The sequence below is a fragment of the Hyperolius riggenbachi genome, chromosome 5 (genome assembly GCF_040937935.1).
Source record: "Hyperolius riggenbachi isolate aHypRig1 chromosome 5, aHypRig1.pri, whole genome shotgun sequence".
NCBI lineage: Eukaryota > Metazoa > Chordata > Amphibia > Anura > Hyperoliidae > Hyperolius > Hyperolius riggenbachi.
The window spans coordinates 84978779-85001183 of NC_090650.1; the positions used below are offsets into that span (position 1 = coordinate 84978779).

General features: G+C 44.4%; 1 protein-coding gene across 4 annotated transcripts in view; it reads left to right on the forward strand.

The window, feature by feature from the left end:
* The window catches only part of OXSR1 (oxidative stress responsive kinase 1), a 191544-nt gene extending 173001 nt beyond the window's left edge, over positions 1–18543 (forward strand). For all 4 annotated transcript variants that reach the window (XM_068235944.1, XM_068235947.1, XM_068235945.1 and 1 more), the window contains exons 13-18: positions 2743–2871; positions 5452–5516; positions 7762–7814; positions 8085–8153; positions 13679–13743; positions 17964–18543. In XM_068235944.1, coding sequence (XP_068092045.1) covers positions 2743–2871; positions 5452–5516; positions 7762–7814; positions 8085–8153; positions 13679–13743; positions 17964–18038 — 456 coding nt within the window. In that variant the 3' untranslated portion in view covers positions 18039–18543. The remainder of the gene's footprint in view (positions 1–2742; positions 2872–5451; positions 5517–7761; positions 7815–8084; positions 8154–13678; positions 13744–17963) is intronic.
* Positions 18544–22405: the final 3862 nt, after the last annotated feature.

The window sequence follows — 22405 nt, forward strand, 5'->3', positions numbered from 1 at the left end:
CGAGTAGGTGAATGGCTGAGGGGTGGGTTGGTGACATGGAGGCTGCATATAGCAGTGTAGGAGAATAGATGAGGTGTGTTGGTGACATGGCTAGTGCACACAGCGAGTAGGTGAATGGCTGAGGGGTGGGTTTATGGCATGGGCTGCATATAGCAGAATAGGAGAATAGATGAGGGGTGAGTTGGTGACATGGAGGCTACACATAGCAGGGTTTGAGACTAGTTGAGGTCTGAGCAGATGACATGGGGGCTGCATATAGCTGAGTAGGAGAATAGTTGAGGTGTGAGCAGGTGACATGGGGCGGCACATAGCAGTGTGGGAGAATATATTAGGGTTGAGCAGGTGACATGGAGGCTGCACATAGCAGAGTAAGAGAATAGATGAGGGGTGAGCAGGCGGCATTGGGGCTGCATATAGAAGAATAGATGAGGGGTGAGCAGGTGACATGGGGGCTGCATATACAGTAGGAGAATATATTAGGGGTGAGCAAGGTGGCATTGGGGCTGCATATAGCAAAGTAAGAGAATAGATGAGGCTAGGGCAGGTGACATGGGGGTTGCATATAGCGGAGTAGGAGAATAGATGAGGGGAGAGCGGGTGACATTGGGGCTGCATATAGCAGAGTTGGAGAATTAGATGAGGGGAGAGCGGGTGACATTGGGGCTGCATATAGCAGAGTTGGAGAATAGATGAGGGGAGAGCGGGTGACATTGGGGCTGCACATAGCAGAGTAGGAGAACAGATGAGGGGTCAGCGAGTAATGGGGGTGGATATTAGCAGAGTGAGAGAATGGATGAGGGTTGGGTGAGAGCAAGCGACACAGTGGCTGTATAGAGAGAGTATAGGAATAGATGAGAGGTGGGTTGGTGAGGGTCAGCACTGCAATATATTGTGATAGGAGGATGGGGTCTCCTACCAGTTTGCAGTATTATTGTGCAGGTCACCTCCCTCTCCCCCGCTGCACCTGGCTGCTCTTCAGCATATTGATTTCAATCTCCATTCATCTAACATTTATGAATTATTGCGCTTACGTGATGCTAAATCACCAGTGGATGGAATATATCGAAGATATAAAATGCTGTATGAGGGGCATGTGTGGCATAATCACTTCATTGCTTCTAGGTTTGTACAGAGGGGCAAATGCTCCCTGTTATTTCTTTATATATTTACAAGATCAGCTCTGTAAACCTTGTGCTGGACACATTGACAGCTTTCTCACAGTGCCTTAAAGGCAACATCAAGTGAGAGGGCTGATATTTCCTATTCAACAATGCAGATTGCCTGGCTGTCCTGCTGATCCTCTACATCAAAGGCTAAGTTGCTAAGTGCTGTGACACAATGGAGGCATTGTAATACAGAGTGTCCCATTGCAATAGTAAAGGTCTGTCCTCACAACAGGATTTTGTGGAGCGACTTTTTTGCGTCAGCCGATCTTTTTAGTGATCTCATGTAACATAACTTATGTAAAATTAGCTAAACAGCGTTTAACAAAGTGTGGTGATTGTGAATGTCATGTCGGATCATTAAACAACAATCGTTTAGATCCCCATAGACAGCCACAGACATTTTACCACAATAGTTACCGTGGTTGTGAGAATGGATCGGGTTGCCGCTGATCCATGTTCACGTGGATACTTGACTCATCCGTCAAATAATGCTGCCCCCTTATATACTTACCTGGGGCTTCCTCAAGCCCCTTGCAGCCGACATGTCCCTCACAGCATCTCCGCTCGCAGCCGCTAACCCGGGGTCCCCACTGGTGCTCCTCTACTGCTCCTGTGAGAGCGCCGCTGTCAATCAAGTCCACGTTGTTCATAGTGTACTGCGCTGTAGTTCTGTGTCTGAGCAGTACACTGCGGACAATGTGGAGTTGATTGACAGCGGTGCTCGCGCAGACAGAGTAGAGGACGACCTCGAGGTTGGCCTCTGCACTGGCAAGGGACCCCGGGCCAGCGACTGGGAACAGAGCTGTGGCGTGGGAGTTGTCGGCTGCAAGGGGCTGGAGGAAGCCCCAGGAAAGTGTATATAAGGGGGCAGCATTATTTGGCTGATGATTCCTTTAAGTCTATGCGACATTCAGAGTGCATCTGGTGCTATGCAATCCAGTGGGCAACAGTATCCCAATGCAATGCATTGCCGCATAATGTGCTTGTTAACAGTGGCAGCGAAGCATATTTTTAATTGACTGAATGCGACACAAAGGTCACATAACGTGTAATGCATTGCATTCCTCTCTTTTCCAGGGAATACAATGCAGCGCCCTCTGTGAACCTAGCCTTATTCTTTTAGCAACAGATGCAGAGCTAGCATGCAGATTAGGTAATTCAGAGTGAAGTCTGACTAGATTATCCACATGCTTTTTTTAGGTGTGTGATTTAGATATTACTGATGCTTGAAAGAACAGCAGGACAGCCAGGCAACCAGCATTGTTCAAAATGAAATAAATATGGCAGTCTATATATGCCTCTCTCACGTCATGTTCCCTTTCATCACTGAAGTGACTGTGCTGGGAAGAGCAATGACTTTTCGCTGTGATAACTTCAAACATGCGTTCATGTGCCGTGAACATCTTGCGTCTTTCTTAGCACCTGATTGGGTGTTTGAATTTAGCACATTTACTTTTAGTAAGCCACTTCAATCAGTGTAAGTTGCCAGATATATTGTCCATGCTAGGTTTCAGACACAGACATTAGCGTTACTATTAAACTTTCTAAAATTATAAAGTTTTTTTTCTGTCTCTAGCTGTTTCCTGCAGCAGAACCAGGCTCCGCCTTTCTCCAGACTCCAGCACAGCCCACAGCCAATCTACCTCAGTCGTCTGGCCAAGCTCCGCCTTCCCAAGTATCTGTCCCTGTGCCATCAACCGGGCAGGTAAATAAGCAGCTTTCTAGCTAACAGTATCATTATAACAGACTCTTAGGCCTAGTGCACACCAGAGCGGTTCGGCTGCGTTTTGCGATCCGCTTGCGGCTGCGGATACGCTTGGGTAATGTATTTCAATGGGCTGGTGCACACCAGAGCGGGAGGCGTTTTGCAGAAACGCATACTCTCGGGCTGCTGCAGATTTTGGATTGCGGAGGCGTTTCTGCCTCAATGTTAAGTATAGGAAAAACGCAAACCGCTCTGAAAAACGGCACTTCAGAGCGGTTTGCCAGGTGTTTTTTGTTACAGTAGCTGTTCAGTAACAGCTTTACTGTAACAATACATGAAATCTACTACACCAAAAACGCTTCACAAAACCACAAAATGCTAGGTGAAACGCTACAGAAAAAGAAGAAAAAGCATTACAAAATCTGCTAGCATTTTGCGGATCTGCTAGCGGTTTTTGGTGTGCACTAGGCCTATGTGACTGATGTATTAACTTAGCCAGTGTTGCTAATAATTTCTTTAATCTATTGCCATCTCCTCGGGGCTGTGTTATAAACCGGCATGACCTTTCTTCTATTGCTACAGACAGACTTCAGAGTGCAATTAAAATGGGCATTTCTCATGGGCTTTCAGTGGACATTCCCACCACTTCTTGTGCCCACCAACTGAACTGTGTTGCAAATGACCTTTATAGTTTGCTCTTTATCTCTTTAGCAGCCAATTTATTTAGAGGCTCGCACGGTTTCCAGGTCAATTTGTTTCAGCACATTTTTTTTTATTTTTTTCATTGTTGCATTTCCTTGCTTATAATTAGTACTGCTGTAATGTGAGATAATAGGGGACTTCTGCTTTCAGTTTCTGCAATTTCTGTTAGCATAGAGAGATCAAAGCATTTCAAGAATTTACAGCACAAGGAGTTCTTAGCCAACTGAGATCAAAAGCACTGCACTCATCTCCAACCAAATATCTCTAATAAAGCTTCTAATGGGTTAAAGAGAACCAGAGAGGATAAAATAAAAGCTTTTGTACATACCTGGGGCTTCGTCCAGCCCCATACGCACGGATCGCTCTCACGCCACCGTCCTCCGCTGCCTGGATCCGCCGGTACCGGGTCCCGTCATTACCGCCAGTCGGCCGGCGGATGCGGCCAATTCTCCGCATCACAGGGGCTCCCTCCATACACTTACGCTTGTGGCTGCCTACTGCGCAGCCGCATGTGTAAGGGTATGGAGGGAGCCCCTGTGATGCGGACAATTGGCCGCGTCCGCTGGAAGTGACGGGACCCGGTAGCGGCGATAGAGGAAGCGGAGGATGGCGGCGTGGGAGCGATCCAGGCTTATGGGGCTGGAAGAAGCCCCAGGTATGTATAAAAGCTTTTTTCTATTTTCCCATTTCATTCCTCTCTGGTTACTTTTAAGTGGTTAAAATTAATTTTTGTTCAACAGTGGCTAGGCAGCATTCACCGACTTTTATGTAGAGTCCCCACCCAGAAACGTGTGACCACCTAAGGAAGGCCATCAGACTTCACAATTTGTTGTATAAATAATTCTTCAGCGCTAACCTCTTATAAACCTAACTGTCCCAACACCAGGAAAAAAGACAGTTAAAGAGCCTCCTAGACCCAAGCTATAAGGACTATACGGCACAAGGGTCATTCAGGCTCCTATGAAATTCCTGGTCCTGGATTAGCATAAGCTATCTTCTGTACAGGAATTTTCCAGCACGTTCTTGCTCCCATTAACAGGACCACAGACATTATGACAAAAGAAGTTCTAGTATAGACTGTACATTTATTTCAACATCATTCCACACCATAAAAGAACATAGACTGAATGTGGGACTGACTAAATGTGGGGCCCATGTCTAATGGATCCACCAATCAAATAAGGCATATATATATGTAAAATCACGGCTTCCGCTGTTGTGCAACCTTTTCACAACTGGTTTCGCTAACACTTCTTCAGGGGCTTATTTAAACACACTTCAGGTGGTAGTTCCCATGTCTTCTTTTACGAAGGGATTGTTTCTGGTGGGTCAGCCCATAGCCTGACATATTTACCTAGAAACTAGTCGTGCGTATCATGTTAAGCATTTGCGCACATGCACGTTTATTTTCCAACATGAAGTGCAACAAGAATTCAACCTAGGCATGTTGAAAACGGCTTTCACCACTCCAGATAGTTGTGAGAATCTAGCGAGAGTACATTTTTCCCTCATTTTTAGACTCCACTTCAGCGGTTTATCAAATTGGCTTTTTCATGCCTGACCACGATTTCTGTTTGAGCTCTCACAGCTGGACACCTACTATTTGTCCTCCCACTTCTGTTCACCATAGAGCAAGAAAGTCTGCATAGTAGGCAAGCAGAGCAGCGTGTCTGTACAGCCATCTGTCCTACACAATCACTGAGTGCTTTGGAAAACAAGAACATGTACAAGGTTTGAACCCTGATGTCCTAATGTATCACAATTATAAAAGATTTAGTAGTCCACTGGATGCCCATTAGCCTCAATGGGTTTGACAGGTAGGACATTATGCAGCTCACAATGACCAATTTCTTAACAAAGTTTATTTTATTTATACAGGCTACAGCTCCTGTGCCTCCTACGCAAGAAGAAGCGAGAGTTATCAGTTTAGTATTACGATTAAGGTAAAGTGTGTGTGAATGTGTGAGATACCGGTAATTGTCTTGGGCTAAAATCATGCATCAGTACAGCCTTCCCATTGTATTACTGTCTTTAAAGTGGATCCGAGGTGAACTTTTACTCATTGCATAATTGTGTTTCTTTCCTATTGTTTATAGGGCATTCCTCAAGCCAAATACTTTTTTGTTTTAATACTCTAATTCCCTATAAACTAAACAAGCCACGCCCACAGGTTTTCAGAGAGCCTTGGCAGTAGCAAGGGATCATAGGTGCTCAGTCTGGGCAGGGGAGGAGGAGGTGTTACTAGCCATTGATTTCAGAGGGAGAAGGGGGGGATTAGGTTTTTTTCACAGTCTGAGTGCTGATGGTGCAGATAAGTCTGCCTCTGTATAATGTTTACAAACAACATGGCTACTGTCATTGTATCACAGGAAGAAATAATCATTTTCTATTAAATCTGTTTGCAGCTAGATTTGCTGTGTAAACTATCTAAACTTTAGATAACATGTATAGACAAGTTACTTGTTATAGTTCGTTTTTCATCTCGGATCCGCTTTAATGAGGGACCACTAAACCAGGGCTTCCAGTCCCCAAGGCCCACCAACAGAGCATGTTCTGCGCAGTATAGGTGACTAAGCATAAGAATGCTTTCTTCTGTGAACTAAAACCCCGGCTTTTAACTTAGTTGTAGGGATAACAGTTGTGCCTGTATGAGTGAATCTGTGAATGCATTTGTTTGAACATTTGCATGCGAGAGTGCAAAGGGTTAATAGATTTTAACAGAGCCTGTTTTGTGGAAATCCACAGAGGCAGATAAGGAAGACTTAGCCGGTGTGCATGCCCTCTGACCCAGATATACTACGTGCGCATGCACAGTATGTCCGCTTGGGCACCTGGTGATCGCACACGCCTCCTACGTTTTCCGGCATGATTGCGTACTCCCGCGGACATATACTGCGCCTGTGCCAACCAGGGTTTTGGCATGGTCAGCTTAACAGATGAATGAAGGCAGACATCGGACTCTCTCTCTCTCTCTCCCTATTTTGAACTAAGGTGTCCTTTTAGCAGCAATCTTGCTGTACTTGCTGTAGAAAATTCTGGACTTGATTTTGAGAAATATGTAACAGTGTGATATCCTTTCCCCTTTACTGTAACCTGTCTGTCCCTTGTTCTTGGAGTAGCTTGTGCTCAAACTGGGGCCAGAGCATGCGTCAGTGTTGTCCCACAAAAAGCTATAATCAAATATTTACAAAAAAAAATATGGTCCAGGCGATTGTACCGATTTTAAGATTAAATTCAAAGGATGTTGTATAATTCCAGTCATTGATCTAATTGAAGCTGAAACACTTTGTAGATTTGCAAGTCAAGATTTATATTCTAATTTTTCTAAATGATTGTAACATTTGAAAATAATGAGCAGAATTTGAGGGTTATTTTTAATCTGCACTCTATACTCAGCAGTCCTGACTACATTCTATCTGTTTGACACACACAAAGAACATTTTTTTGCGCATGTGCTTATGTGCATTATAACACCGGCATTCACATAAAAATATCACGCTTTCCAGAGAGGTGGCACTATGCTTTGAAGTACTTAAAGGACCTCTGTCACGAAAATCTTAAAATTTAAAATATGTATAAACATATACAATTAAGAAGTCTGTTTCTTCCAGAGTAAAATGAGCCATAAATTACTTTTCTCCTATGCTGCTGTCACTTACAATAAGTAGTAGAAATCTGTCAGGTTTTGGACTAGCACATCTCTTCATGGGGGTTCACAGGGATTTCTTTATTTTCAAAATGCACTTAGCGAATGGCAGTTGCTCCATCCACCTGCCAAAAAAGTGTGCAGCGAGCAGGGAGGCTGGCCAGCATCTTTGTACAAATATTTTTCAGGGAGTGTCTTTATAAAAAATAAAGGCCGTGCAGAGAATCCCCATATGGAGAGATGGACTAGCCCAAAACCTGTCGGTTCTGTCAGATTTCAACTACTTACTGTAAATGCCAGCAACAATAGGAGATATATAAGATTTCACAGTGCAATTAGAGCCTTAAAGTGGCGGAGGTCTTAATGATGAGTTTGATAGAAATCCTAGAATATGCCTTTAGAGGGAATGGCGAGGTCTGAGTTGAGGCAAGTGGTCCCATTTTTGCACTACCCTCACCACTGTGTTGTGTGCTACAGACTTGATTTTGTTCTTTTTGTCATTTCACAGTTTGATTAGCTTTATATCTTTGTTTTTGTTCCAGAAACATAAAAAAAGAACTCAATGATATTCGATTTGAATTTACTCCTGGAAGAGGTAAGATCTATGTGAAAAACCTGTTAATAGTTTCAAAATTTTAAGGCTGTGAATGGGACAGCATGAATGGGGCAGCAGTTTACATGCAAATCTACAGCTATTGGCCTCCTCTGTTCCCAGAGGTTTACTGTTATAGAGGAGAAGATGCCACACAACTGTATTTAATTATGGGGTCTACATGAGTTTCAACCCTTCACATTCCGTTTACAGTGTCACAACTTCTTATTTACATTTAACTAATATATTCTTTTTTTGTTTTGTTCCTTTTAGATACAGCTGATGGCGTGTCTCAAGAACTCGTATCTGCTGGACTTGTAGATGGTAGAGACGTAGTAATAGGTATCCTTCCTTTTGCTATTTCCATTGATTGACTTTGTATGCAGAGCTCAAAGCTTGACAGTCACATCAATAGTATGTTGAACATCAAGAATAAAAAGAAACCAGGATGTGACACTAAATTGCAAAAAATGTATAATCTTTATTGAACTATATGCAAGACACAAAACCTTAAAAACCAGGGAAATGGGAGAGAGGAAAGGGAGGGCAATTGGCTGATATAAAATATGCAGGGCAGTTGGTGCTGGGTTAGTGGGGCTCAGAAAAGTAATGCAATACTGAGATATCAGTCAGGACACATTCAATATAAACAATAATGTGAACCAGCAGATGTAACCCCATTTGTAAATGACCAGTGCAAAATGCAAATCATATGCATGACTATATTCTAACACCAGGTGCAAGTCTAGCATAGCACATGTTTTGCTTATAAAATCTATAGTATGCGGGTCTTGCTAAGTGTTTATTCACCCCACTTTACTAGTGCAGATACTGGGGTACAGCAAAGTCACCGGTTTCCAGAATTCAGGCTACTGGAAGTCTCAACTAATTGGCATGCCTGTGGGATAACGGGGACTACAGTGTGGGGCTGTTTACGGGGTTTTGTAGGCTTTTTAAATACTCACCGAGCCTCCAGTGATGTCTGGTAGTCTTCCCGTACCTCCCTGCGGGCTCCTAGCGGCTTTCCGACGCAGTGTACGAAAGCCAGCTTGTGTGACCTACCGACTTGCATGCACGGAGGGCGCCAGAAAGCTGTTAGGAGCCCGCGAAGAGGTATGGGGAGACTACCAGACATTGCTGGAGTCCCGGTGAGTATTTGCAGGGGGAGGTTTGTGCTTTTAAAGTGAACCAGAGACGAAGCACCCTCATGTATTTTACCATATATATCAGTGGGAACATTACAGAAAACGCCTACTCTGCTCTGTTTCATCCTTTACTGCTCAGCCTGCTCATCAGCCCTGATAAAATCCCCCACTGAGCATTCAGTCTGGCTTTGCTCAGGAATCATTATAGCGGAGTCTGTCTTATCTGATGTCTTTTCAAGCCCAAGCCCGTCCCCTTCTGGCTCTGCTGTCCCGTTCTGTATGTTTGCAGCACCATAGACGTGATGAGATGGGAGGAGCTGCTAATGTAAGGGTATATTTCAAAAACGTTGTGTTTTTTTTAATCTATATATTAGTCATAAGAGGTTTTTAGAAATGGTGATTTCATTTTGCACACAGCCCACTTATTAATATGCTTTTCTGATGAACTGTGTGTTGCATGGAGTTTTAGTTAAAAAAAAAAAATGAAAAAAAAAAAGCACACCAGAGCGGCGAAAATTTATTTTGTAAAATCTATTGGGGGCTATGTTTATTTTGTGCCAAAGAGTTCATCTCTGGTTTGCTTTAAGGCTGGTTGCTCAAGCAACTGGCAATCACATACATCTGGCATCAGGTGATCCCCGCCGGTGCCGGATACTGGGGACTTTGCTGTATATGCATAAAAGGTCAGAAAGCGTAATATGTACAGACAGTGCATGTCAAAGTGTACCCAAGGTGACATGTGATGGGCATGTGTATGTACACTGCCAAGCATACAAATAATTAGGCTGTGTTCCTTCTTGCATTTTTTATGCCTGCGTTAAGTATTCAGGTATGCATTTGACAGTATCTCTCCAGTTGGGATCTAATCTCACTATAGCATAATCCTCACTGATAAGATATTGCATTCATAAAATTCTTTCCTGGAAGAAGGAAAGTCGGAGCACCAGTTCATGCAATTAGGGGTTTAATAACAGTCACATAGGCATACAGGCATTCCAGTGGTAGGTGATGGGGAGAGAGATACAGGCCTTACAGCTGCTTCACGGCAACTGCCGCTTCTTCAGAGACCAGAAGTATACTTCTGGTCTCTGAAGAAGCGGCAGTTGCCGTGAAACGGCTGTAAGGCCGGTATCTCTCTCCCCATCACCTACCACTGGAATGCCTGTATGCCTATGTGACTGTTATTGAAGAGAACCCGAGGCGGGGTTCTTACAACGCAATCCCCATACAGAGGCTGGGTCTGCCTATAGAGCCCAGCCTCTGTTACTATGTAGCTTCGTCCAAAGCTCCCCCTGCGCAGCGTGTCGCAGCGCGCTGTTTACCTCACTAATGCCAGTCTCGCCACTCCCCCGCCTCCTGAATCGCTCCGGTCCCCGCCCACGTCCCTTCCCTCGCCGCTGATTGGAGGGAAGGGATGCGGGCGGGGACCGGAGCGATTCAGGAAGCGGGGGAGCAGCCGAGACTGACATTAGTGAGGTAAACACAGCCGCATAGTGCGGCTGTGTTTTATGGGGTCTCACAGCACGCAGGGGGGCTTTGGGGGAAGCTAAATAGCAACAGAGGCTGGGCTCTATTGACAGACCCAGCCTCTGTATATGGATTGCGATGTAAGAACCCCGCCTCGGGTTCTCTTTAAATCCCTAATTGCGTGAGCTGATGCTCCAACTTTCCTTCTTGTTGGGTAATGGATCAATGTTTACGTGAGCACAACTACTAGTAGGGGCAGTCCATAGTGTTTGCAGCAAACGCCTGGTGCCTACCTACCTTTTCCTCTACCTTAATCTTTCCTGAAAGAGAACCGCTTCCGAGTTCAAAAGGTCAATAGTTCATATATTTTGGCTCAGAGATTCGACTTTGTGCAAGAATGTGTCATTCAGTTGAGACAATAAAACATTAATCCTACCTTTTTTAGCTGATGCACAGCTAAAAAAATTTTTAGGAGGCTAGATACAATTATCTCATCAGTTTACTTTTACCTCAAATTTTTTTTACCATGTTTGCACAATTTCTGTAGAAAGTCACACACATAGCATAACTTGCTTTCATAAATGCAAGGCTTATGTTGCATTTCTCTTCCCATCTTCCAGTCCGGCCCCCAGAAGGCTTATGTTGCATTTTTATACAATTTCCTTTTATATATCGGTTATGCTATTTATGTACGATTAAAGAGAATCTGAGATGGCAGCATATGGTGTATTTGTATTACAGTGGTTTGCAAAAGTATTTGGCCCCCTTGAAGTTTTCCACATTTTTGTCATATTCCACAAACATGAATCAATTTTATTGGAATTCCACATGAAAGACCAATACGAAGTGGAACGAAAATCATACATGATTCCAAACATTTAAAAAAAAAAAAACTGCAAAGTGGGATGTGCGTAATTATTCAGCCCCCTGAGTCAATACTTTGTAGAAACCCCTTTTGTTGCAATTACAGCTGCCAGTCTTTTAGGGTATGTCTCTACCAGCTTTGCACATCTAGAGACTGAAATCCTTGCCCATTCTTCTTTGCAAAACGGCTCCAGTTCAGTCAGATTAGATGGACAGCATTTGTGAACAGCAGTTTTCAGATCTTGCCACAGATTCTTGATTGGATTTAGATCTGGACTTTGACTGGGCCATTCTAACACACGGATATGTTGTTTTTTTTTAAACCATTCCAATGTTGCCCTGGCTTTATGTTTAGGGTAGTTGTCCTGCTGGAGGGTGAACCTCCACCCCAGTCTCAAGTCTTTTGCAGACTCCAAGAGGTTTTCTTCCAAAATTGCCCTGTATTTGGCTCCATCCATCTTCTCATCAACTCTGACCAGCTTCCCTGTCCCTGCTGAAGAGAAGCACTCCCAGAGCATGATGCTGCCACCACCATATTTGACAGTGGGGATAGTGCGTTCAGAGTGATGTGCAGTGTTAGTTTTCCGCCACACATAGCGTTTTGCATTTTGGCCAAAAAGTTCCATTTTGGTCTCATCTGACCAGAGCATTTTCTTCCACATGTTTGCTGTGTCCCCCACATGGCTTGTGGCAAACTGCAAACGGGACTTCTTATGCTTTTCTGTTAGCAATGGCTTTCTTCTTGCCACTCTTCCATAAAGGCCAACTTTGTGCAGTGCACGACTAATAGTTGTCCTATGAACAGATTCCCCCACCTGAGCTGTAGATCTCTGCAGCTCGTCCAGAGTCACCATGGGCCTCCTGACTGCATTTCTGATCAGTGCTCTCCTTGTTTGGCCTGTGAGTTTAGGTGGATGGCCTTGTCTTGGTAGGTTTACAGTTGTGCCATACTCCTTCCATTTCTGAATGATCGCTTGAACAGTGCTCCGTGGGATGTTCAAGGCTTTGGAAATCTTTTTGTAGCCTAAGCCTGTTTTAAATTTCTCAATAACTTTATCCCTGACCTGTCTGATGTGTTCGTTGGACTTCATGGTGTTGTTGCGCCCAGTATTATCTTAGACAACCTCTGAGGCAGTCACAGAGCAGCTGTATTTGTACTGACATTAGATTACACACAGGCGCACACTATTTAGTCATTAGCACTCATCAGGCAATGTCTATGGGCAACTGACTGCACTCAGACCAAAGGGGGCTGAATAATTCCGCACACCCCACTTTGCAGTTATTTATTTGTAAAAAATGTTTGAAATCATGTATGATCTTCATTCCACTTCTCACATGTACACCACTTTGTATTGGTCTTTCACGTGGAATTCCAATAAAATTGATTCATGTTTCTGGCAGTAATGGGACAAAATGTGGAAAACTTCAAGGGGGCCGATTACTTTTGCAAACCAATGTAGAAAAGGTGGTCACTGTGGGGGCGCCCAAAAATAGGTAATGCAATGAAACAAAAAATAATAAGGGGGACTGAGGTGTCTTTACCACTCCCGATGGAAGAACCCAAACCACAGGGTAAATGTAATAAGATTAAATGATTTATTCAGCACAATTAAATTAATTAATTATGCTGAATAAAGCATACATTTTTTTTTATATTTACCCTGTGGTTTGGGTTCTTCCATCTGGATTGGTAAAGACACCTCAGTACCCCTTATTAGTTTTTGTTTCATTGCATTACCTATTTTTGGGCACCTCCACCCCCAGTATTATGGTGTGTCTATACTTACCTGGGGCTACCTCCAGCCTCATGAGGTGCAGGGGGTCCCTCTCCAGCCCCTCCGTTCTCTTGTAATAGCTCCCGGTAATCCGGCCGCGCTCTTCTGCTTATACCCGGCCGCGCCCAAACCCTCCGTCACTTATAATAGCTCCCGATTACCGGGAGCTATTATAAGAGGATGGCGAGGGACACCCTGCACCTCATGAGGCTGGAGGAAGCCCCAGGTAAGTATAAATACACCATATGCTGCCATCGCAGGTACCCTTTAATATGCGCCATCTGCACACAATAAGGTTTCCGACCTTTTGTGCATATATCCCAATGTGCAAATTGTCACCAATATGGAGTAGCTGAGGAAACTCAAACTTTCTTTCACTTATTTGTGAAAACTAGAATTAAGGGTGAGGATCCACTGGTGACAGCAAAACAGGTTTCATCTGTCACATAAAGGAAATGGATCCATAGCTTATTCTTTCCTCGGTATTGGCCTGCTCAGGCTTTTGTGACTGGTCCTCTTTTTCTCTATGGGTATCATTAGCTGTAAGGTCAGACTGGAGGACAGTCCTCTCTTAGCATTCCTTCTCCACTAATTCTCTTATTTTCTCTTGCAGTTGCGGCCAATTTACAAAAGATTGTGGAAGAGCCACAGGTCAACAGAGCAGTCACCTTCAAGTTGGTAAGCAATCAGAGATATCCGCCTCTCACATAAATGTATTCCTCATTTTTACACCTGTGCTGTCACAGGCACCTGGGTGCTACTCTGTCTTACCTCAGTCACCTGGGTGCCCTCTGTGTCATGTGGCAGTTGTATGGGTGCAATCTATATCATGACTTGGTCACCTGGGTGCCCTCTGTGCCATGTCGCCGCCTGGGTGCCCTCTGTGCCATGTCGCCGCCTGGGTGCCCTCTGTGTCATGTCGCAGCTGCCTGGGTGCCCTCTGTGTCATGTCGCAGCTGCCTGGGTGCCCTCTGTGTCATGTCGCAGCTGCCTGGGTGCCCTCTGTGTCATGTCGCAGCTGCCTGGGTGCCCTCTGTGTCATGTCGCAGCTGCCTGGGTGCCCTCTGTGCCATTTCTTAGCCGTCTGGCTGCCCTCTGCCATGTCGCAGCCATATGGGTGCCCTCTGTCATGTCGCCTGTGGGTACCCCCTCTGCATTATGTCACAGTTACCTAGGGGTGCCCTCTGCGTCATTTCTTACTGAAATAAAATGGATTCTGTGGAATGTGGTGTTATTTAAAATCAATGAAATGTAAATTCAAGTGATATTATTTTTCCTTGTTAGCCTTTAAAGTAAACCCGAGGTGAAAATAAACTGAGATAAACTATTGTATCTATCCTCCTACTCCTGAAAAAAAGCTTTTTAAGTTTTTTATTTTATGTTTTAAAACATAAAAGGTTGATTCAGTGTAGGGCTTGTTCACGCTGGCGTCCACCAGGCGTGGCATTCAGCCTTTCTGTGGCTTTCAGTGGCTTCACAGCCGGCGTTGTTCGGCCCCGTAGGGGGACTATAGACGCGGCGGTTAAGACCCTACATATAGCATCCAGGGTCACCTCAAACAACGGGGAAAATCGGGATCGGAAGCCACGATCACACAAACTGCAGTAAAAGCCCGGTACAAATGCTCCCATTCACTTGAATGGAAGTGTTTGACGAGTCCCGGACACTGGCGTAATTGCGGGACAGATGTCTGTGTGAACCAGCCCTTGTTGTCTCTGCTCAATGACAGTCTTTTCGTGTCCCAGAGCTAAAATATATGAACTACTGACCTTTTTTTTATCTATCCCCTGCACTCAGAAACTGTTCACTTCTAGGAAAAAGTTTTGTGGCTGTGATTCTTTCAGTTAGGCTTACGCTATAGTCTGACTGGGTCTCCACTGGAGAGAAACTGTTACATGCATAGCTGAATGTTAACTCTTCTACAAGGGCATAACTTTTTGGCTCACAGGCCCCATTTGAAAAATGTTTATGGGGCACCCTTTCCTTCATTCAGTCCCCCCTTCCCCATTGTGCATCCTGCCTCTTCCTTCTTCCTCCTAGGGCCCACCTCCCGATCTCTACAGGCTCTCTCCACCCATCCAGACTGATTAGCGTTGCCAGGTTCAGGGTTTACCTATTCCAGGAGTCCTCTGGTCTCTGCTTTGCTCTCAGTTTGCATTTCTCTGCGCATAACGCGCAGGAGACCTAGAGGAAGGGAGAGGTCAGAGGACACTTAGTGGCTGCAGCAGGAGCTCCAGAGAGATCTGACAGTGGAAGTTAAGCCCTGTACCGGGCTGCACTGAGCAGTAGGTATAGATGGGTGGAGAGAGCCAGAAGTTCACTGGAGGGAGGCCCTGGTAGAGGAAGACGTCCGACTGCGGGGGCTGCTATAAAGGTGAAACAAAACATTAGAATATAGTGGTGGACGGCCCATGACGCCAGGCGAAACTAGTTCATCAGGTGGCATGGGCCCAGGGCAGCATCCCTCCTTCCCTGCGGCTGCTGCTTGTCTCACCTTATGAGCTGGAGGCCGCTTAATCTAGGATAGTCCCCGGGCAGCCCGCTTGTCTCCGTCAGACCTCAGTCAGATCAGCGCGACCTACGGCTGCTGTGCAGAGGAAGCAGGACAGCGGCTCCTTGTAGCAGCGATATACAGGAAGTACTTCAGGAAGTTCTTACTTCCTGTATATCACCACTACCAGGGGAACCGCTGTCCTGCTTCCTCTGCACAGCAGCTGCAGGTCGCGCTGATCTGACTGAGGTCTGACGGAGGCAAGGGGCGGAGGGAGCTGGTGGAGACTATCCTAGAGGAAGCGGCCACTGGCTCAGAGGTTGAGACAACCGGGGGGGGGGGGGGGGGAAATTGTGGGAAGCAACTGGGGCAATTATACTACCTATACTCGGGCAACTATAATAGCTACCTATACTGGGGCAACTATAATAGCTACCTATACTGGGGCAACTATACTGGCTACATATGCAGAGGGCAACTATACTGGCTACATATGCAGAGGGCACCTATATCTGGCTACCTACTTACCTATACTGAGAGTGAAAATTTTCGGGTGGGGGGGGGGGGGGGTGGGTGCACATCCTTGCCTCAGGCAGCAAAAACTCTAGGCCCTGCATGCAAAAGTCCATTTATTTCAGTAGTTCAACTTAAAAGGTGAAACTAATATGTGAAATAGACTCATTACATGCAAAGTGAGATATTTCAAGCCGTTATTTGTTATAATTTTGTATGATTATGGCTTACAGCTTATGAAAACCCCAAAATCACAATCTCAGACCATTAGAATATTGTGAGTGTTCAATATTCAAACACTAGAGCCCAGAAGGACATAGCCCTATCAGTACATATATAAAAACATAATAATTTTTATTTTATGTCATCTCATATTAAAAAGGAAAAACCTCCACAGGTCTGGAAAGTTCTCTTGTGTATTACTCAAATGAGAAAGTTGTTGGTGATGTGGGGGTCTTTGCTGATCCCCCTCTGTTCCAGCAAATTTAGCTGGAGCGAGGTGTAGCTATCCTACACTGGCAACATACACGGTAGTGATCTGTAGGTGATACGGTCGATTGCTACCAAAAAGATCAATTATAAGATCAAAACTGGTGCATCACCTAAAGTGAATTATCACCTTACAGAATCACAAAAGAGGACGGGTGGGTTTAAACAAACAAATAGTGCAGGTGCTGTAAAACTTTTACATGCTCATGTTTCACCTAGACGGCTTCCTCAGAAAGTGTGCTATACATATCTACAGTAGTCCTATGACAACCTATTTCACATATTTACAAATTTACAATAAAACCCCCCATCATCATAGCCCCAGTCAGAGCTACACCTCACTCCAGCTAAATTTGCTATAAAATAAAAATTATTATGTTTTTTATATATGTACTGATAGGGCTATGTCCTTCTGGGCTCTAGTGTTTGACTAATTTTTCCTGGTACACCCCGCATTTCGGCAAGTGTTTGCAGAGTGTTCAATATTCTAGACTCGGTGTCAAACTCTAATCGGCTAATTCATCCAAAACACCTGCAAAGGGTTCCTATATCTTACACGGGTAGTCCCCAACATACGAAAGCCTGACTTACAAACGACCTGCCGCTGCAAACGGCAAGAAAATGGGGGAATAAAAAGGAACAGAATACATATAGAGACAGATAGCGTGCATCTTCCGTCTTAAGCATGTAGATTTATTGTCAGTGTTGTACATCAAAATTGAAATCTGTGCATTGCATATTCCATAACTGCATACAAAGTTTGCCAAGTATTGCGCATATATAGTACCACAGTGGAACACGGCGTGACCAAGCGTCCAGGAGGACGCGAAACGGCCGTCGCTAGGCCCACATCAGTCCCTCACTCCCACCTCCCACGCTGACAGGCCCTCACAAGGAACCGCAAGGTACTATATATGCGCAATACTTGGCAAACTTTGTATGCAGTTATGGAATATGCAATGCACAGAATTCAATTTTGATGTACAACACTGACAATAAATCTACATGCTTAAGACGGAAGATGCACGCTATCTGTCTCTATATGTATGCTGTTCAAACCTCTTCTTTCCAAGTTGTGGAGCGGAGCACACGTCTTGTATAAGCAACTGTCTACAAGCATATGAAAGTATAGCCTGTCAGCTATTATATTGACCACCTTGGGCACGCCTTACTCGCACCAAGACTGGAAGCAACGCACCCCTTAAAGGAGAAGTGCCACGCCATCCTGTTTCCTTTTACATAAAAATAAAAAGGAACAGAGCCTAGTTATTTGCATGCTTGGCACTGTTCATACACATATCTGACCATGTCACGTCTCCTCGGGTAAACGTTACAGTTTTAAACTCCTATATTTGTTTTGGATTTTTTGTTCCATGTATTTATGCATGCCCTCTTGTCTCTGCAGGCCTCTGGGGTTGATCCATCGGACATTCCAGATGATGGAAAACTCATAGGATTTGCACAGCTCAGCATTAGCTAAGGTGTCATTCTCACGAGCCGCGAAAAGGAAACGCCATCATCTTTCGAACGCTTCTCTTGGCCCGAAGAACCACTACTGCCAAAGAATCGAATTCTGGCTTGTTCTGGAGCTGTAACAACACGTATTAATTTCTCTTTTAACAAATGTCTCTAACTTAGTGTAACGAGGAATACACTGAGAGCTCAGAGCTTTGTAACCGACAGCGAACAAAAGTGTTTCCACACATGATTCATTTGGATTTATTTTTATTTTCATGTGACCCACGCTGGTTCCCTTTCCAAGTGCTGGCGGGGTCTCCGCTGCCCCTCAGCCACTGTTGAGCTTCAACCAGCTTTTCTCGTACCTGTTTGTTACTGTTGCCTTATATACTACTGAGGATGGAGCGATGGGTTTCTACCACTCTTAAACACAAAAGGCAAAGAGAAACGAATTTTTGGATCTGATTTTTATTGGCTTTAATTTAAAGTGAACAGAAAGAGTCTAAATAAAAACCTAATAATTTGAATTGGTCTTCTGTCTCGTTTTTGTGTGTAATCTAGATCTAGCCATAGATGCTAGGTGGGGGGGGGGGGGGGGGGGTTGGTGAAGCCTGCATAATCTGACAGATAATGTTCCGTCACTAAACAAAACATGCAGGGAGCCACAGCCCAATCAGTAATCCAATCTCCTCTAGAAAAATTGAATGGTGTAGGGAGGATTGTCAATTTCTTAAACTACACACACAAGCAATTTTTTTCACAGTTTTCAGGCTGGGAACACACTAGGCACAAAACGCACATAATGCAAGTCAATGGGCCGCATGGAAAAAACGCATAGGTTTGCGTTCAGCAATGTGCATTTTTTAAAACTCTTGCTTTTTGTTGCATATTTTTCCAAAACGCATCAAAAACGCACATAATGAAAGTCAATGGTGATGCAGAGGTGTTGCGTTTTAGGGTGCTCTTTATGCGTTTTGCATGCTTTTTTTATATGCTTCTTTTTAAAAAAAACAAGCTTGATTATGTATTTTCGCTTCTTGTTGACTTCCTGGGGATTTGCATAAACTATTAAAACAACGTATGCAAAATGCATATGTGATGTGAATATGCAAACCGCAATCTCCTCAAGAAAAACGCAAATGCATATGCAGCAAAACGCAACCTTTACCGCACTGCCTAGTGTGTTCCCCCAACCTCAGTCCTTTTTTTATTTATAATTGGGAGGGGGGGGGGGGGGGGGGGGAACGCGTGTGATACATAGCTCAAATTTTTCAAATGTTACAATCAGCCAGAAAAATTGATTTTAATTCTTGATTTGAAAAGAAATATAAAAAAAATGCATGGTGTGTGTGGCCACCATGAAGATGTTAAACCGATACAAAACCATGAAAAAGGGGCACATACTGTGTAGTAGCCACAAACCTGAATACAAACCTAATATGAAAATAAAGCGATGAGAAAAACTATTACATTCAAACTTCTTTTCATTTGTTCTCTGCATGCAGAAATGTTTCTTAAAACTGGCCATACACTATTCAATTTTAATATTACAATCAAACTTAAAGTACCCCTGAACTGAGTTTTTCTCAACATACATTTAATTCTCTTTCAACTCTGGTGCTGTGACATAAGTCACCACGTCATCCTCACACTTCAGCACATTCTGTGACCCCCTGCTCTGCTCAGCAGTAATATTCGACTGAGCAGAATGTCAGTTATTGGTGAGAATGAAGTAGCAGTTCCATAATCGATGTTCTGCTTTGCTCAGTCAAATATTATGGCTTTACAGAACGGGGGGCACTGGAGGGTGCAGATGGTGCTATGACATGTTATAGCACCACAGATAAGAGACTTAAAAGTAAGGTATGTTATGAAAAGCAAGTTCAGGGGTACTTTAAGAGCTGAAATGGATCACAACCTTGATCTGCAATGTTGGTCATAAACCATAATTAACTGATCATGATAACACTACAGTCTGTATTCAGTTCAGCTGCACAGACACTGATTTACAGCCATTAATTTTTAACCTCTAAGGTTAGAGGGGAAAAAAGGGAACACAGCATTGTTCAAAGTTGGATTTTACCTATTCTGTATACACATTGGTCATCCAAAGTGACATGTAACTTGATGAGATAAACATGTATTTGCAGTCTTAATCCTACATAGAAGTAGCCTGTTTTTTTTAATTACTGTAATAATCTGGGGCTCTAAATTAAAGGTTTTCTGAAATTTGGACACTGTGGGCCTTATTTAATTCCCCTTTTCTCCGAAGTTTCCTCCTAAGTAATATTTTTACACCTTATAAAAGGGAACAATGAGCCGAAGCCCAAGTTCAGCCCAGAGAAGGAGACCTTAGGAACCTATTAAGGCTTCACTCTGCATCCTCTGCTGTCCCACTGGTGAGCTTTGACCTCCATATCCAGGTCACGATCCTCTACTGTGATGAGTGCGGCCGCGCATGCACAGTAGCACGGAGCCGCTCGCGTAGCTCAAACTTACTGCGCATTTGCGGCTTTGTTCGTGCTGCTACTGCACGGCCGTGGAATCGAAAGCAGGTAAACTGCTTGTAAGGCAGCTATGCTCACCACTATACCACCAACGCTACATGCTGAAGCCAGCCTAGCATGTACCATTGCGATATACCCAAGAGAAAAATGAGCTTGCTGATTTGCCTAATTTGCAAGATGAAAGCAGTGGGACACATGGTGATACTGCTTACAGGCTTCAATTCAAGACTTCAGAAAGAGCATGTGCCCCCCTGGATGATGCTGGTGTAACACACACACAGCAAAGGACAGCAATTTGAAGTCTGGAAGATTCCAGGGCAAGGGTGGGAAGGATGAAAAGCTAGGTGGCCATGCAACCATTCCTGCTAACCTAAAGCTTACTTGTGGCTTACAACACATTGGCTTAAGACTTTACCAAATCCAATGCTCCAATATGGGGAAGCTTCTCTGTTTGCTGTTTTTTTTTTTTTTTTAAGTGTGGTCACAGTTCACCCATCTCTTCAACTACAAGAAAGGCCCAGGAGTAGTGACCTTATTACACTTTCTCTTACATCGTTTTGCCCATGCGATAAAGCGAGGTGCAAAAATCATGCCTTGCAGAGGATGGTTTCAATCCATCGACCTCTGGGTTATGGGCCCAGCACACTTCCACTGCGCCACTCTGCTTACTTTTGTATACAATCTTCCCTTGCCCTGGAATCTTCCATACTTCAAATTGCTGTCCTTTGCTGTGTGTGTGTTACACCAGCATCATCCATCATCATTCAGTGAAGTTGTAATGTCACCCGATCCCATGCATGGGATGCAATAGCGCATCCCCGCCGGCACAGATCTCTGCTGTCTAAAGACAACAGAGCTTTATAACTCTGGTCCTTAAAGGGGCTAGACTGGATGGTCGAAAATTAGTTAACGAATGAACATCAGTTTTAGTGATGTTATTCAAAGTACACATCAGTTGTATTTATCGGTACTTGTGTCACTGGTTGTTGCGATTCTACAGTATGCTGAACTGCTCCCCAGTGTTTTGCCCATTGTACATCGCTAGAGATGTCGCAAACATCAAGTTTTGGGTTTGTATTAATACAACTGTACGATGGAACCAGTATACAACCTTATTATATTTTTTTAGTTTGGCTTATTTGTGATCTCTTCCTTGCTAACTAGTTACGCGACCATGTAGCCACGCGAGATTGAGCGATGCCAGGTCTGGAATGTGATGCTGGTCACTGACACTCGCAAGAGATGCGATGACTTAGCTCTGCACATGTATGTCTAAATTTTGTAATTTGACCCCCCAAAAAAAGGAAAAATAAATTGCATACGCTGTAGCAGAGGCCGGACAATGTCATGTCCTACACATTTTACTCCAAAAATTGAATGATTTTTATTAAAGAAAATGAATGTTTGTTGCATCCCTGGTGAGTGTCACTGACGAGAGGTGGTGATTTGGCTCTGCATGTGTATGTGCAGGTTTACACATACAAATTAAATGTGAGAAAAAAATGTTATTAGTGCACTGGGATGTGGATTAGGCCCTGGGGAGCTGGGGCTATACGCTTGTAGTAGAGGAGGGCGTAGCAGCAGCAGAGGAGGACGATAGCGAAGAGGATGAGGCAGGAGAAGAGGAGGTGGCAGAAGGCTTGCCTGCCATTTGTGGTGGTGTCACCAACTCCAATGCAGAACCATGCAGTGGAGGCTTGCCAGGGGTGGGCAGCAGGTGGCAGGCTGGCAGCAGGCCTGCCTGCCATTCGTGGTGGGGTCACCAACTCCAATGTAGAGCCACGCAGTGGAGGCTTGCCAGGGGTGGTCAGCAGGTGGCAGGCTGGCAGCAGGCCTGTTTGCCATTCGTGGTGGTGTTAGTAACTCCAATGCAGAGCCACGC